This window comes from Lethenteron reissneri, chromosome 20, assembly GCF_015708825.2.
Source record: "Lethenteron reissneri isolate LAM-NWPU_2019-01 chromosome 20, ASM1570882v1, whole genome shotgun sequence".
NCBI classification, from domain to species: Eukaryota; Metazoa; Chordata; class Hyperoartia; order Petromyzontiformes; family Petromyzontidae; genus Lethenteron; species Lethenteron reissneri.
In genome coordinates this window covers 13,238,644-13,257,460 of record NC_083798.1, presented here as the reverse complement: position 1 = coordinate 13,257,460, position 18,817 = coordinate 13,238,644, and the positions used below count along the sequence as shown (strand labels likewise).

General features: G+C 41.7%; 1 protein-coding gene across 2 annotated transcripts in view; it reads right to left on the bottom strand.

Moving 5' to 3' along the window:
* LOC133344798 (contactin-associated protein-like 2) overlaps positions 1–18,817 on the bottom strand; it is a 152,416-nt gene that overhangs the window by 24,719 nt on the left and 108,880 nt on the right. For both annotated transcript variants that reach the window (XM_061554988.1, XM_061554990.1), the window contains 2 exons: positions 15,269–15,469; positions 6,989–7,145 (listed from right to left, as the gene is read on the bottom strand). In XM_061554988.1, the coding sequence (XP_061410972.1) occupies positions 6,989–7,145; positions 15,269–15,469 (358 nt within the window). The remainder of the gene's footprint in view (positions 1–6,988; positions 7,146–15,268; positions 15,470–18,817) is intronic.

Genomic DNA, 18,817 nt, shown 5'->3' with positions numbered 1-18,817 from the left:
TGTCTGCGTGTCTCTATGTATGTGTGTATGTACGTGTGTGCATGTGTTTGTGTGTATGTATGTGTGTGTCTATGTATGTGTGTGTCTATGTATGTGTGTGTATGTGTGTGTATGTATGTGTGTTATGTGTCTGTCTGTGTCTGCATGTATGTGTGTGTGTATTGTGTATGTGTTTGTGTGCATGTATGTGTGTGTTTGTGTGTATGTGTATGTCTGTGTGTATGTGTTTGTGTGTATGTGTGTGTTTGTATGTGTGTGTATGTGTTTGTATGTGTTTGTGTGTTTACGCTCGCATTACACAAATGTGTTGCTGGTCTAAGGCGTTCCTCGCACAGCATTGCCGCTTTATTATTTCAGTCGTTTACTGCCTTACGCACCCTGAAAGTCGTGTGTGTCTGCAGCAAGCGCGTGTATGTGTACCTATGGACGCGCGCGCGTGTGTTGTGTAGGGGGAACGGTAGTGTAGTGCTTAGCGTGCTGTCTGTGTCTGTGTGTGTGTGTGTCTGTCTGTGTCTGTCTGTGTGTGTCTGCGTGTGTCTGTGTGTGTGTCTGTGTGTGTGCGTGTGTGGTGTGTGGGGAGCGGTAGTGTAGTGCTTAGCGTGCTGTCTGTGTGTGTGTGTGTCTGTCTGTGTCTGTCTGTGTGTGTCTGCGTGTGTCTGTGTCTGTGCGTGTGTGGTGTGTGAGGAGCGGTGGGTGTAGTGCTTAACGCTACGCTGCGCTACCAACCCGGCGAACCCAGTTCCATACCCGCTCACGGCCACCACCGGTGACGATTATTTGAACCTCCCCTAGGTCCACTCAGCCTCAAACGAGTAACTGGTGTGGCGTATTAACATCGGCACTTGGGAGACAAAGGCGGCTGGGCGTGGTAGATCCAAGTCCCGGGCGAAGCCGGGTCATGTGTATGTGTTTATGTGTATGTCTGTGTGTCTGTATGCATGTGTGTATGTATGTGTGTGTATGTGTTTGTGTGTATGTCTGTGTGTGTATGTATGTCGGTTTTGCCGCCGTGGTGGATCCAAGTCCCGGGCGAAGCCGGGTCATGTGTATGTGTTTATGTGTATGTCTGTGTGTCTGTATGCATGTGTGTATGTATGTGTGTGTATGTGTTTGTGTGTATGTCTGTGTGTGTATGTATGTCGGTTTTGCCGCCGTGGTGGATCCAAGTCCCGGGCGAAGCCGGGTCATGTGTATGTGTGTATGTGTTTATGTGTATGTCTGTGTGTCTGTATGCATGTGTGTATGTATGTGTGTGCATGTGTTTGTGTGTATGTATGTGTGTGTGTATGTATGTGGGTTTTTTTGTATGTGTTTATGTGTATGTCTGCGTGCCTGTATGTATGTGTGTATGTACGTCTGTGGATGTGTTTGTGTGTATGTATGTGTGTGTCTATGTATGTGTGTGTATGTGTTTCTGTGTTTGTATGTGTGTGTATGTATGTGTGTTATGTGTCTGTCTGTGTGTCTGCATGTATGTGTGTGTGTATTGTGTATGTGTTTGTGTGTGTTTGTGTGTTTACGCTCGCATTACACAAATGTATAATGCGGGTCTAAGGCGTTCCTTACACAGCATTGCCGCTTTATTATTTCAGTCGTTTACTGCCGTATGCACCCTGAAAGTCGTGTGTGTCTGCAGCAAGCGCGTGTATGTGTACCTATGGACGCGCGCGCGTGTATTGTGTAGGGGGAACGGTAGTGTAGTGCTTAGCGTGCTGCCTGTGTCTGTGTGTGTGTGTCTGTGTGTGTGTCTGTGTGTGTCTGTGTGTGTGCGTGTGTGGTGTGTGGGGAGCGGTAGTGTAGTGGTTAGCGTGCTGTCTGTGTGTGTGTGTGTGTGTCTGTGTGTGTGTCTGTGTGTGTCTGCGTGTGTCTGTGTGTGTGTCTGTGTGTGTGTCTGTGCGTGTGTGGTGTGTGAGGAGCGGTGGGTGTAGTGCTTAACGCTACGCTGCGCTACCAACCCGGCAAACCCAGTTCGATTCCCGCTCACGGCCACCACCGGTGAAGATTATTTGAACCTCCCCTAGGTCGACTCTGCCTCAAACGAGTAACTTAACTACTGTAGCGTATTAACATCGCCACTGGGGAGACAAAGGCGGCCGGCCGTGGTAGATACAAGTCCCGGGCGAAGCCGGGTAGTACAGCTAGTACATATATATAAAACCTTCGGTCATCACCGCAGCGGCTTTTGGCTAGCCATCGAACAAAGACGGCCACTGCATCGCGTGCTTTCGGATGCACTTCTGCGGCCGTTTGCATGCTCTTCCTTCCGATATATTTAAATCAAGATTGAAAACTAATTTATTTAAAACTGCTTTTTGTATTTAGTTTGTTGTTCTTTCCCCGCACCGCCAATTAGCACGGTTGGCTATGTACAGTGCGAAAGAAGTTCAACATACATAAATCGTTGTAAATTAAAAACACCGCATTTATAAGAAACGTATAAACTATACGAATTCTCATTCTTCAGTGTTCATTTAACAAGTTTAACACGTAGGCTTTCGCGACCAATATTATTCATAATCAACGTTTTTGGGTTTAGATCGCGTTATTTATAAATGTGTCGACACATTTAGAAATAACGCGATCTAAACCCAAAAACGTTGATTATGAATTAATTTAACAAGTTGTCTATGAAGCTAAATTGTTAAACAAATGCTGATCGCGAATGCGGTGCACATCCACCATACAAAATGACGTACACGTGCACGCACCCGCAAACGCACGCACGTGCGACTTAGCATTGCCTTGCAGTCAGTCCCTGCTGTAACAACAGTTGTGGGCTAAGATGTTGCAGCAACGTTATTTCTTCCTTGCCGGTCTGGAGAGAATTAAGCCTTTTTTTCCCATCCTGACAAAGAAGCAACACGATCTCTCCCCCGCTTAACACGACACTCTTGACAGGGGAGTCTCTGATCGAAGTCATTAACTCGGCGGGGGCAGCACGTATTTTACATGGCGCAGTGTTGACCCATCGCAGAGGCGGCTACATCAAACACTCACGTGCATACACCAGAGCTGCTAACCAATGCCCCTACTTTAAAATAGCAGCAGGAGGCCACAAGTCATGTTCCTCCATCTATAATATAACATTCAATTTGCACCGATGTTCAAACAGATACGAGTGCACGGATAGACATACGAGTGGTACGGACATCACAATAACAAATATTTTGGACTCTTAAATTTACTTTCCAGCTGGCAAAAGACTTCCATCAAAGTCTTTAGTAAAGTACCCTTTCAATTATGTAGGACTGCACACATTGATCTCCACCGAAGGTTGCTGGCTGTTGTTTTCGAGCTGAGCTCTCCCTGTGTAAGGACAGTACGGGGGTGATGTAGGGACAGGACGGTTCCCCACGGCCATGGTTACTAGTTAACGTAACGGGAACAGACAGGGGTCACGTTAGGGTACGGTGGGACCTAAGTGGTCGCTAATAGTGATTAATGCGACAAGATTTGACAGGGTCGCGTGAGGGGCCTAACGGTCGTGAATTGCAATAAAGGCAGAGACGGACAGGGCCAGGTGCGGTGAGAGAGGGTTCGAGAATAGGGGCGTGGCCAGGTCGCGAGGGGGATAAAAGTTGGCGTGAACCGGGGCTCTGGGCTGCTGTTGTGGGGGAACTGCCGTCGCCACCTTGGAGCGGGTCGTCTTCATCATCTTGGAGTGGGCACCTTGTAGTTTTGGAAGGCTAGAGTTATGTTGTCTCAAAATAGAGCTACCTAAGTTACCCAAGTATATATAGTCTATCGCGGTTACTCGTTAAGTTATCAGTGAGTCGGCGGACTTTATTAATCATAAATATACATGTAACTGAACAAGACTGTTTCTGAGAGCTACATTACACCTGCACTCTTTAAGAACAAGTCAGCGTTGCTTTGTGGTAATCATCCAATTGTTCAGCAAAAAAAAATGTACATTATGATGCGGCATTGTTTTTCACAGGTAAGGTATAGTAAAATGTCACCCTGGTAAATATATGCTTTTGAGTATCACTTGCAACCCATATTCAGATATAGAGCATTCGTGTATGGTTTTAGTAGACAATAACTTTGTAACAGGCACAGATAAGTGGCTTCTACTCCATATAAAGTGAAACAGTCTCATGCTTATCAAGTAATTGCCATCTGACTGCAGCAATGCACGTTTCATTAGTTTAAGATCTGCGCAGTGGTTTTGCGCCAAAATAATACAATTTACAGCTCTGACTCCTGCGTAATTGGATGGATGCCAACTCTTTGTTCCTGGCATGTAGGACAGGTCAGTGTAGATAGACGATGGTTGTATTACTCGTGTGGGCTGAATGAGCATGCGCATTGTGCTCCCAATCGCTTTCTCTTTTTACATTAACAAAAGAAAAATAATTGAATTTCACATGAGTATTTCTTATTCACCTATTATTCGCAGGTCGGAAGGTTAGTTGCATCAAATGAGGGTCAGACTCATGAACCGAAGGTCAGACGAAGGCTTATTAATTTTGCGTTCGCAACGGAGCGACCACTTCAGTTGATTTACTGTCACTAGCACGCTTCCATTAATAATGTCTTTAACCTGACAGCACAAGGCATGGCTCCCACATTTATGTAGACACTTTTAATTAAACCGTTGCAGAAAATATCCAGAAATACTCAATTAAAATATCAAAAGAAAAACACGTAAAAAAAATTAGCAAAAATATATTCAACCACAAGTCTTGTGTCTGAAAAATTATGGGTACGAGGCAGTATATATATGTGTCTATCATACAACTCTCAGATAACGTTATATATATAGAATGCATATCACAAACTCAAGGTGCCCTTTAGAATGTTATAAAAAATATATACTATTCAAACGCATTAAATAAACCAAGAAAATAATCCATAATCCATTTCCCACAGACTAAATATGTTTCAGCAGCTGGAACAAAAAGTGCAAATCCTGTACTTTCATTTGAAAGGTATGATTATCTAAACACTGAATGACTTCGAACACTGACACAAACACCGTCTGCTAAAATTACCATTAATATGCTATGTATAATATACCGATTAAAGAATAATGCAGAAATAAAAATACATTCTGCTATTTTTACAAAGACTTGCGGACACAATGTCTGAACATTGCACGAAAAATCTTTTTTTTTAATTGCACACAATAGGCACAACAGATTATAATTATTCATCACTTATTAAATCACCAAACAAATGTTCGTGCTATTTTTAATACTTGCTTAGATTCGGTGCATTCGAAAAATTATATGCAGGTTGTCATATACATTACCTCCAAACAAGCAGTGTACCGATACCAGGAGTAATTATAATTCAGATTTCACTTCCATGACCTTAGTTTGCAGGCTGCTAAGGGAGATCTTTATGCAGAAGGTTAATGATGATAATCCCCTGGGCAAAGCACATCAATGCTACACCTTAACCTATTCACCTGCAGTTCACCGAAAACTGGGATGAAATTTAATTATGACACGATGCCGGCGTAAGCGAGCTCAATTTTCAGGAGCGCATGGAAAAGTGTACGTATCGTGGCATACAAGGAACGAAACACTTTTTGGGGAAATATAGTTATAATTTAGTTACTACTTATTTTTTGTTAGATTTTTTCTTCTCTAAACCTTCCATTTACAATGCTTTTAATTAACAAGAGTAAACACTTTTTTTTTTATAAAACCTGAACAAATAGAAGACCGCAGACATTGGGCAATTATTGTCACCGGCTCCTTGCATGGCTGCCTTCCTACTTGTCTGTGGTTGCGTGTGCCTTTGAGTTGTTCTCTCTCTCTACGAGAGTTGGAGAATACTGTGCGTGTTACAAGTGGAAACTACTATCATAATTAGAGAAAAGGTTGACTGAAATAATACATGAGAAAAATAATGTCACGATTGTTGGATTTTTATCATACTATATTATGTTACAAAAAGTTTTGCTGGCTGGAGGGAGGGACGGGTGGAGGGTGTTGTTCAAAGGATGTGCGTGATGCTAGTTTACATTTTAATGTTATGTTTATTTGGACATTTTCAATATGAGTCTCGTTCAGCTTTGTTCAAATGTTGTGAATTGTGTCCTGGTTCGCTTCACAAACACTACATTGTGAGATCACCCACTATTTGAAATTATTATCGAGGGGTCTTTAACAACACCAAGCACACTAACGAAATATCTGGTCTAAAGTTTCCTTCTTCACGTTATTGTTAACCATGTTTGACTCAACATGGAGATGGAGCATGCTTGCTTTGTTGAATTAATACATTTTATTTATATGCAAGATATACCATCAACAGTGACTGGTTCCATCAAGAGGGAGGAAGGGTATTCATCTTCAATTTTCTACATCGTATTTTCATGAGTTTCACTTTCTTGGGTCATTATTATTGTTGTGAAATAAGCTGTGGAGCATTAGTCCTCATTGCATTATTCCATTGAGCCTTGTTATAGATATGTTGTAACCTTTTGGAGTCAATGCATTCATTACCCAAATGAATTTGAAGGTGTGCAGATACACAAAGGTAATAAAGCATTCTGTTTTACACCAAGGAATGCAAAATCATTATCGACATGCTCTTTCGGTAAGTGGAAAGCAAGAGAAATATGTAGAAGACCAATGTTTTAAAAGCAATACCTTAAAAAACAATGCAACAAGCCAAAATAACATTCAGGATGCTATGTCATAACAACAATTGGCTACTCATAGTAAACATTTGGCTTTCAAAGGCTGCAGTTGTGCCATTCCCAACAACGTTGCTAAATAAATCTGGGATATTATTGTGGGATATTATTGTGGGATATTGTGCAGTACAATGTCGCACTAGCTGGCCATCATGTATCCATACTGGCCGATTAACTGCCCACACCAGGTACGGTATTTTTTCCACAGTGTAACTGTCATTTTCTGCCGGTGTTGACACATCTGTCCTTTTCACATATGCGCCTATACCACAGTCGCCCGAGAGTCGGATATGCGATGTTGTACTGTACTCATGCAACTCAGAGACCACTCACCAGTGCTCCATGTCCGTGTCGCAGTTGCAGTGGAACTTGGGGTCTGAGCAGTTCTCTGTGATTCCGCAGGCACACTTCTGTACCCCAGGGATTGATCCTCCCCAGTATCGCTGCTTCTCATTGGTCCTTCCGACCCACCAGGTGTATGGCTCTCCATCTGACAGCAGCAGAGCATGATCATAATTAGAGGACCCTCACTGCCATGAGATGGTCATCATAAATCTCGATTTTCCACACGTCAAAAATCCCTCCAATGTTGATTGCAGCTAGGCCTCAAATGTTTTTCCAAATGTGTGGGAAAATGATCATGGTTATCCCACATAGACAATGGTCCATGATAAAGGAAAATTCGCATTTTCATCATTGGCCCCATAGAAATGAATACCATAAATTGCTTAAAGGAGCATGGAGACATATGTGTGTACACAAATATACTTGAATTAGTCAGCATTTGACATCTCAACTAAAAACCACTTCTGTAAAGCATGTTCATAGTCTTTAAGTCTACAAAAGACTGTCTACAAAATAAAATGAATAATGAAAAAATATGCGGTCATCCAAGCACTCATATACCAAGGCCCTCATAATCTACATTGAAATGATCAAAGCCGTTTATTAAAGTTTATTAAAGATGGAACAATTACACTGAGATTGCATAAAACAATTACAAACCTGAACAGGAGTCAAGTCAGTAAATGCATTCTCACTAAGGCTATTCACAGCAACACTTGAATATATTTTCTGATAACTGGATTTGATGAAGACATACAGGATTAATCATCTCAGATTCACTGACAAAATAGTCATGATAACAACAATGAAAATAAAGGACAGGAAAATATTTTGAAACTTCTTCTTGGTTCTTTCGGTAAAGTCACGTAGAAGGGAAATAATAAAATAATAAAAATAAAACAATAAAATACAATTCTCACGACGTTTCGGCCACAACGCAAGCAGCCGTCCTCAGGTGAAGAGCAGGTCTGTCGGAAAGACAGCGTCTGAATGAACACCAACAATCTTGGCAGCGTATATTTAAGCTGGGTTAGAAGAGGAGGGAGCCTTGACAAATGAATTTGCATATCAACAGGAATTTAGCATATTTATGGAAAATGCAGATATGGGATTAGTCACTACTTGTAGAATGTGTAGGTGATGGGGGGGGGTCTCAAAGTCATATTATGCTCGTGTATTATGTAGGATTAGCAGTAACCCAGCTTAAATATACGCTGCCAAGCTTGGTGGTGTTCATTCAGACGCTGTCTTTCCCGACAGCCCTGTTCTTCACCTGAGGACGGCTGCTTGCGTTGTGGCCGAAACTTCGTGAGAATTATATTATTATGTTTTATTTTTATTATTTTATTATTTCCCTTCTACGTGACTTTACCGAAAGAACCAAGAAGATGAATCCCTGCAGTCACGAAAGCTTTAAATCAAAATTTAGAAACTTTACAAAGCAGACTAAAAAGTGGAATAAAAGTTAAATACGAGCGAATAAACACTCATGGCCTACAAGTACACTGAACAAAACAAATAACCGTTGGAGAAACACAACTGGAAAATTCCAAAGCGTTCAATTGAAAGTGGACTGGGATCAAAATAATAAATTGGACAAGTCGGTGTGAATAGGATGGAGTGCTTTAATAAAATAATGTGATTATGAAAATCAACACACCAATGTGTCTCAGGAAGAACACCGAGTACTCCCTGCCATGATGTGGGCTCGAACAATGAACATTGAACAAAATCTGAAAAGTATGCAGGGTAAGCAGCTGGCGAAGAAACACAAATTCAAGATATACTGACTGTTAAGAAGATAAAGTGAGCTTGGGCAGAATTAATCACGGGGAGGGATGATAGCAGATAGATGAGACTAGTTGATGCAATGGTATCTATGTATGTTGAACTTTTTTCGCACAGTGCATAGCCAACCGTGCTAATCAGGTGTGGGAAATGATAGCCAATAGAGGGAACGTGCCCGAGATGACAACCACCCAAGAGATGGAATGATGATGAGACCAGCTGATAGGCAGAAGTGGGATGGATTGTAGCATTGCAAGAACGTGACAGATGTCGACGTGGACGGAACATGGCTGGTGATTGTCAATCAGCACAATGATCACATTTATATTATTGCTGCTATAATTACCATCATAACTATTATACGTTTTTTTAATAATCAATTTTATTATTGTAATGCAAGACCTTGATTATTAAATGTTTGTAAAACAACACATTTTCGGCTCACGCGCAGATTGATTGTAAAACTGCAAATGCATACGATTAAAAATACGAGCTGCTGTCAAGTTAATTCTTCCCAATGACACATGGTGTAATTAATTACCAATAGCACCGCCATAATTACGTGAAATATGAGATCAACACAATGTGTGAAGCACTCTTGCTGCGGCGGCCGCTAATGCATAATCTTCGGCGGAGATAAAACATTGGCCCATTAGATTTACAAGTGTTTCAGTTTTCAAAGGATTTTTCCATTAAATTTAAAAACCCTCATTAATTTATCTGGTGATTATAAGCAGAGGCATTCAGCGCCCTCCTGTAATATGAGAAGCCATCAGCAGCCCGAGCGTGGACTCCAGACTGCACTCCTCCCCGTGGGTCACCTTGAATTAGTTATCGCAGTTCAGACCTTAACCCATACATTTTCTACGGGATTTCAAGCATATTATTTGAGATAAATGCAACAGAAGAAATAAAAAGGAGCTAGGAATGAATAATAAAATGAATACATAAATAAAGCGGCCAAATGGTAATGGGGCCCGATAATTTTTAAGAGGCGTATGTCAGGGACCTTGTAAAATGAACAGCACTCTTAAGGCCAAAGATTTATTTGAAAATCTTTATAGAGGGTAGCTCCATTAAGCTGAATGTGGCTCGTTTGAAAGGAGGCCATGTTTTGTTGCAAAGGATATTGCCTATTTATTGCAGGTAGTTAATTTGGTCAGGGCACTGGCGTACATTGGTCTTATCTTGCACAGGATATCATGGCCTCCTTTTAATGTCCACTTGTGAGCAGCTCGCAGGCGATTTTGATACATTGCCAACATATTATCTGTGTGGCAGCAGTGGCAGCTTCAAACTGGCAAAGTGTTATAAAAAAAATGTTGTACCAAAGGCTTTTAAATTTGCGGACCCCCACATAACGTCATAACAGTGCAGATTTTCACATCTCTCTCGCTTAAATTTATTTTAAATGTATACTCAAGACCAGACGGTTCACTTGAAAACTCCCTCTGCAGATGTGGAAAATAGGTACTGTAATATGCATTAGGCACGTCTATTTTAAGGGTAGATGCACCCAGTAAGAATACAACGTTTACTCTTAATTGTTGTGAGTAGTAATGGATGCCAGGATAATTTACATTTCAGACCCAAGATAAATATTGTCTTGTCGTGTGGCTCATCTTCCCTTTTTACTCCTCCCAATCACTTCCCGTCGCCTGTTAACGTCACCAAAAGTGACGACCCTTGAAACATCAATTTTATGCATCAATACTTCATGTCCTTTCCTCTCTGAAAATACCAATTTGAGCAAATAAAAGAATGGAAGGTCAACACGAGAAACGCTCCATCTTTATTTCACCGATCGGACCCCTAGAAAACCACCACACAGCTCGCAGTTCAGTGCTATTTATGTATTATTGATTCACAGTATTGAATATCTTCCTACAGGGCAACTCAATTCAGCAACAAAAAGCTGTGGTTTGAAAACATCCTGCTCCTCTAGAGACATGCAGCAACATTTCTGCGGAATGTTTAACGTTCTCAAGGAGAAGTATGACCATTTTTTTTTCTGTTTCCCCAATTATCTTTGAGTTGTGCTTTTTTTGTCATGCCACAAGAAGAATAGATTTCCATTCTAAAAGTCTCGCAGGAAGCAGCGAACTGTCACACATTAGAGAATCGCATCTGGAAAATTACAACACAGAACTACTTCTGAGGGCCTCTTGTGCCTCATCCATGCTCGGTAATACACCTTCTCGTATGTCCTGCTCAAGAGGCATTTGTTGCATAACAATTTTAAAAAAAGTTGTACTCAAATCTATTAATCATGGGATATTTTATAATCGATATCAAACCCAGGTACTGAGCCACCTGTCCATTGTGACTGGTTTGATGTTGCATTTATCAGCAAAGACTGAGTTGCAATTTCATAAACATTAAAACTAGCCAGGGAATGGCTGCCTCTAAGCCAGCACTTCCACCCCCAAGGTAGCGGCAAATATGCTGGCATAGCAAAGGTTCAATGGGGTAAAGTGTAGAGCTTAAAAACATGCAATTTGGCTCAGACCACAATTGGCAAAATGCACGATTTAGTTTGCATACTACTGAGGATCGTAAACAGAAAACGGTTTAGCTGAAAGTTCTCTAGAGATGGTAAATAAATATATAAGTGTATTGATTGGTTTGCAGCTTGCGCTAATGAAAAGGCTGGCATGGATGAGGATTTTTTTTTATCGCAACAGTGAAGGATTATCCACGGATCATTGAACAGTTTACTGTGTGCATCACGAGGCACTTGTTTTGTGCTAAACTTGTCTCCTGTTCAACATTTTTATTTTTAACCATGCATTCTTGCTCCGACGTTAAGTGTTGTATTTACACGGCGTTATTTCGCAAACCCGCGGATGTGGAGGTGTGCTGCAATCAATTCTCTGAGTGTGAATGCGCCAAAGAGCTATAAACGCGACGATTTTTCACAGCCGGTGTTGCCCGGGTTCGTGATGAGTGCTCATTTTTCCAATCTCGTATCCCTTCCCCATCCGCAGACGCCTCTTGTGGCCAAGCGAGCTCCCCCCCCCCCCCCCACCGGATGGGCCCCCCAATCAATAACGAGTGTTTTGACTCCAGTCTTCGTTGTTGTGACTATTCCCGTCGTGACGCCTGCATCAAGTCGAGGTTTCTCATCATCGCTCGGTTTGACGATAACGCAACTCAAAAGTGAAACGTATCACGGGTGAAGAGGAGGAGGAGGAGGGGGGGACAACTCGCACGAGCCAGGGGCTGTTGACTCCTCTCTGCGCATTGGCCTTAGAAAATTACCTGTCATTGTGTCCAGCTCGCAGCGCAAGGCTCGCTCGCCCACCGGCAAGCGGACTGAGTTGTCATTGTCAATTGGCGGTCACAGAATCAAGCGCAGAAATTTCAAAGCATTTCTATTTTGTCAGCGCAAAACGTGGCCCTATGATGCAGTGTCGCACCAATTTAACATTTTTGTTCTCAGAACAGGATTTGAACACTGGCTAACACCCTCTGACCCGAGACGTTGCTATTGTAGGGAATGAAACAGTTCATTTAGAAACTCGCTTGCGTCGGCAGGATACAAGGCAAAACAGTGGGCCTCAAACCGCAGGGACGTTGGGCAACAGCAAAATGCCTTTGGGGATGTTTAAAAGCACCTAAGTGCTTTGTCTAATATGCATCGCTGTTTCCCAGCACTGCAGAAGAAAAAACAAATTTACAAGTAGATTCCTGTAAAACATAGCATGACGTTTTTCACATTATATACAATGTGTAGTGACTATTCAGTGGATAATACCTGTTTCGATCAAGGGATCAGAAACATGGACACTGACGAGGAAAATGGAACGAGAGCTAAAAATGTGCAGAGAAACATGGAGAGATGCGTGATTCGAGTTACATTGAGAAACATTTAATGAGGAACACATGGATTAGAGAATGTACACAAAGTGGGCTTAGACAGAACACATTGCGAGAAGGGACGATGACCGGCGATCAAAACTAATGACAGCGTGTAGGGAACATGTCCCAGGTATATGTCTACTATGGAGATGGAACAATTAGATAATCTTGTGCGCAGGATCTATATGCATTATTGCATTGCATGACCATACGATATGGTGATGGCTTGAGAAGACCTTCATCCACAGTATATTGACTATGGCTGATGATGATGTTGCTATACGGTATAGCACAACTGGTTTTTAACCGTGCATAACATATTCTTGGTTCTTTCGGTAAAGTCACGTAGAAGGGAAATAATAAAATAATAAACATGTCAAACAATTAAAATTATCACGACGTTTTGACTGCAATACAAGCAATCATCATCAGGTGTGAATTCCACAGCAAGAACATGTGTATATTGAAACAAGTAATTTTACAGATAGTTGCACTGATTCATTGGTCTACAGCCAAAATGCTTCCGAAATAAATGTAGTCCAACTTTACTCATTCTGGGTCACTGAGAATGAAAATGATGCTTAAAATTGTTGATTGGCGGAGGATAAGTGAGTTTTAAAGAGAAGGGATCTTAATTGAAACCAGAAATGACGAAAATACATCGTTGACTGGATCTATGAATAAATCTGTGACTGAGTTTAGACAGTACTTGCTTTTTGAGCAAAACAATGAATGATGCAATCTGAACCTGGTATTGTGTCATACATGATATGAATTGCATCATGTTATTCCTAGAAGTCATGGATGATGCAATCATAACTAGGCTGAACAAATTGCCCTATATCAGCTCTATAAATCATAGTGTCGTGCTCTTTTATTTGTCAGTGTTTGATTTTGCAAAGGGACACATTTCTGTTAAGCCAAAGTCAACACAGATGCCTCGAACTTGTGTGAACAAAGCAGATAACGTCTGCTATGTTTGTGGTGAAGTGACGTTTGCATCACAAAAGCGCAGTATAACCACTATGGTTAAGAAAGCATATCACCTTTCATTTGGCTGCTAAATTGGAGATCAGGACAAGATGTGGGCCCCACACATATGCTGCAACACTTGTGCATTTTGCCATGAATTCTAGTTGGTCATGCAGCCCTTATAAGGAAACCTATGACAACATGAACCAACTTTTGAGGTGCATAAACTATGACCAACAGCTTTGTGGTGATTTCAAGGTTGTTGCTCTCTTGCTTGGTCTGCAGACTGGATACAACAAAGTACTGCTGCTATTTCTCTGCGAATGGGATAGTCGTGCGAGAGATTCCCACTACATCAAGATAGATTGGCCACTCTGACAGTCATTGGAGCCTGGGAGGAAAAGTGTTCAGTATCCACCACTTGTTGTTACCACCCTTATACATCAAGCTGGGTCTGATGAAGAACTTTGTCAAAGCCATGGACAAAACACAAGCAGCTTTCAAGTACCTCCGTGGAAAATTTCCAAGGTTAAGTGAAGCTAAGATAAAGGAAGGTGTCTTTTTTGGTCCTCAGATTCGTGAACTTCTGCAAGATGATACATTTGACAGTGCACTGCGTGGCAAGGAAAAGATGACAGCATGGGAAGCCTTTCAGTTAGTGGCAACTATTTTTCTCAGAAACAACAAGGCAGACAACTACAGGGAGTTGGTTGAAAACCTCCTCAAGGCACACAACATGTCACTAAAGAAAGTTTTTTGCACTCTCATCTATATTTTTTCCCACAAAACTGCGGAGCAGTGAGCGACGAGCATGGTGAGCGATTTCACCAGGCCATTGCAACAATGGAGAAACGCTATCAGGGCAAATGGAGCCCATCAATGCTTGCAGACTATTGCTGAACAGTGACAAGAGATGCTCCATTTAATGAATACAAGAGACAAGCCAAGATGTGCCGAGTAGACACTGAATAAGGACTGAACTATGTTCTTCTATTCTTGGTTCTTTCGGTAAAGTCACGTAGAAGGGAAACAATAAAATAATAAAAATCTAAAACAATAAAATTCTCACGACGTTTCGACTGCAACACAATCATCATCAGGTGTGAAAAACACAGCAATACATTTTGAAAAAAGCACCTATAAATGGAGAAGATGGTCGATAGACGCACGTGTTGTTCACGACTAAGGTCACCATATGTCCTGGTTTCCCCAGGATCGTTCTATTTTTGAGGTGGATTTTTTCCATTGCCTATATTCAACACACCACTCAAAACAATGCATGCACATGCAGTTCTCCCCTCTTCTGGTATCGTGGGATATTGTTCCCATGATGTGTCCCAGGTTTTTGTACCTGACAGGTGGCAACCCTGAAAAACACACTTGGACAAATATTCAAATGTTTGCTGCATTGCCCGCTGTCTTGAGGAATCTGTAAGTGTTCCCGGGACATTCAAAAGTCCAGATTTTTTTGTCAGTTTCTTAATAATACACCACTCCAGACCATGCATTTCCATGCAGTTCACCCCCTCTTCCAGTATTGCGAAACATTATTCTTCTCCTCACAATATGTTCCCAGTTTCCTTTGTATCCCAGAGATGGCAACCCTGCCCGTGGCTCGGGTCTGGATGTGTTGTGGCTCTGTCCCACCTGGTGCATTGAGCAGACGTGAGCGCTTGCAGTAGTAGGCGACCTCCTGCTGGCAGTGCTCAGCGGAGCTGATGAGCGCAGTGAGCTGCTCCGCCGACGCGCTGTACGCGAACGCCGCCACGAAGGGCCGCTCCGGACTGGAGCCGCTCACCCACGTCTGCTCCGTGTTGTTATGAACCACCGTCGTCCACACCTTGTCCTCTGCACGCTCGGAAACACCGCGGCATGGCACGAATGGGAAAACGCGCGTGGTCTGTGCGAGCTACGGTGACGCCCGTTTGGTTCTCGGAATACTCGCATGGTGCACGTGGTTTTCCCAGCGTATGCGGAGTTTGAACCTCATTGGAGCGGCACGAACGGGCGGAGGAGGAAGAGGCATCGCGGCGGAAAGACGATAATTAAATTTGAGGTATGCATCTCCATTACAAGCGAGTGGACCCTGGCAATGTCAGAATCCACGTTCATTCACAGAGCCCTGTTTCCTCATCAGAGTCAAAGAATGGAAACAAAAAACAGTGACAGCTAATGGGAATTCTAGATTTGAAGCTTTCGTGATTGCAAGGATTCATATTCTTAGGTTTTTTTCGGTGAAGTCACGTAGGTAAAAAATTAAAATTAATACAAGTAAAATAAAAAATAAAATAAAAATCACGACGTTTCGGAGGCAACACAAGCTAATGGGAATGTTGTCGTGGTAACGTCGAATTCAAAAACCTGCGCTGCAGTTGAAATTCACTCCAATCGTTTTGAACACTGCATAAAGCAAATGGCAATCATAACAATCAATAATGTAGGATCGTTCGTGTCTACAGTGTTGATAATAATTAGTTTTTACTATTAATAGTTAAGGTTACTATAATCAGACCTGGTAGATTTACATTCGGCTTATATAGGCAATCCTGCTTATAAAGATGACGGAGAGATCCACTTCCTGTTTACCTGACCTTGAAATTCCTGCTCAAAGTCCTTTAAAGCTTCCTTTCTTCAAAACACATCTAACTTTTATTTTCAATGATCCCATTGCCTGCATCCACGAAACTCTCCAGTTTATCTAATGAGTTATGAAGCGTACCGTTGGGGAAATAAAAAAAAATTGTGATGAATTCATTGTTGCATTTGTTCATGTATTTCAGTTTCTATCAAGATTATATCGTGATTAAAATTACATTTCATTGAAAGATCGCACACCCTTTGTCAAATATGCCAGTGTTCACGTAAACGTCAACTGTTGTCAGTCGTAGACAAAAGAGAGACCAATAAAACAACGCGATTGAGCTCAGTACGCAAATATGCAGGCTGGCTTAAATGTCAAACAGCCACACCAACGGACCAGCATGCACAAGTGACAGACATTGTATTGACTGTTAAGAAAAGTTAAAGTGGACTTGGGTGGGTCATCGTCGCTACAAGGGCTGATGGCTGGTAGTCAAAGTGATTTTCTGCTCAAGATGAGCATTGATTCAGTGATCATCTCCCATTGACAGCCCTGAGCCAGTAGTTGAAGTTTCGCATTCCTATGATGAGTGGGACTCGAAGCTTGCATAGGACAACCACTGTTGACTTCCCACAAAGTGGTTCCTAATTTTTTATCAACCCTGGAGAATTGATGCATTGAGTCAACCCTAATCCGGGAATTGAACTGGAAACATTCCGATTGCGAGCTGCGAGCTCTACCGTTGAGACACCTGTCTGGTTCGATGAGAATATGAATCTTTATTGAGACTGGAGGAATCCAATGGGCTATGAAGGTCTTTTTTCACAGATGTCCACTATGGGTGGGTCAGCAAGTTACAACAGCAAACAATAGAAGCAAGATCCAGCGAGTCGCTTTTACTTGCAGTCATTACACGCAGATTTTATGCCGATAAAAGTAATCGTGGCTTCCACTTGGGAATGATGTTTCTCTACAGTCTTAGTGCACTTTAAAAGCATGCAGCTTCGTCAGGTGGCCATGAAATGTGCAGCGTACCCCGTGTCTGCAGGCTCAGTCTTCTTCGTAATATAAATTAATTTGAAACACTGTCAAGTTATTCATGGATGTGGTGTCATGATTAGATTTTGTAAAGTGATACAATGTTTCAGGATATTTTGGTGTGTATCTGTTAAGAACGTGTTCATTGATGGTAAAATACAATTATTATAAAGGCTAATGAACCCAATGCACTCAATCAGGGTACCTATGCAAAATAACGTTGTGTTTGTGTTGGTCTAAACAGCAAGGCTGCAACAATATTCTTATTATACATCTTGGGTACTTACAAAAAAAAATCTAATTCACATTTGTTACATCCAAATATAATAATGAACTCACCTTGGTACAAGTTAAAATGACAAATCTATGTACAGGCCAATCAAATCTATCATTAAATATATTTCACATTGTTATTGTCTGTTCAAAAGAAATTGTTATTCCAAGTTGCTATCGAACAACAGGCAAAAATATCACAGCGCCATCAACACATTACTTTTGGGGAGTTAACTGCCACCCCTAGGGCAATGCAGTGCTTTTTCATGGCGCCTGTCACTTTGGAAGTGTAATAAAGCAGTGGGGGTCTGCATGGAGCAGATAAACCGCATGGCACTGAAGTTGCCTTTTACAGCGCGTGACTGCAAAGTCTCCGTTCGGTCAAAAAACAGCTCATGAGACAAATTTCTGTTAAACTGCTTCGTGACATACAGGACAGTACAAATGAGTCACCTTACATTGCATAAAACACGGCGTGGAAAATTTGGAAGCAGTTTGAAATTCAAAAAAAGCAGAAGTACTGTACTTTTTCGACAAATTAATCGCTTTTTTCAATCCAATGCTGGATGAACGCCTCACAATGCCTTGTCGGTTACCGCGGTTGTTTGACCACACTTCACCTGACTGGTCAGTTCGGGTTGCTGAAGGGGGAAAGGCCCACAGATCAATTCAATCAAATTCAGAATGCAGTGTGCTAACCACTGCGCCACCGAGCCCCAATGACGTTATGTGTGTCGTCATCTCGCAACGTCGCAAGTCACGTGCCGGCCGAAAGCGTGCCATTGTTTTGGCTTGAAACATTATGTTATCATTGGCAATTAAATACTTAAAGCGATAAACGTACGTTAGAAAGCATTGTAGAATCCATGCACATATGCAAACGCAACTAATTAATTACATCTACTTTACATTTGCTTGATGATAATTATCAGCGTGCAAAATTTGAATACAATTCATCATTTGCGTATCAAGAACATGTAAAGTAGATACAATTCATGTGTCAACATTTCACCTCTGACATGGCAGCTCTGCAAGTAATAAGTTATGTCCACGTCGCTGATTGACAGCGCGGGTACGGCTACATGCCACATTGAAGATGCAAGATGAGGAAACCCAGTGGTTCCCCAAAACTGACCAAGCAGCCCTCTTTACCAATTTTAGCTGTGACGGTCCCACCTGATGACGGAGACTTGTGTTGCCTCCGAAACGTCGTGATTTGTTATTTTATTTTATTTACATTATTACTTTTATTAACTTTTAATTTTATTTTTTACCTACGTGACTTTACTGAAAATACCTAAGAG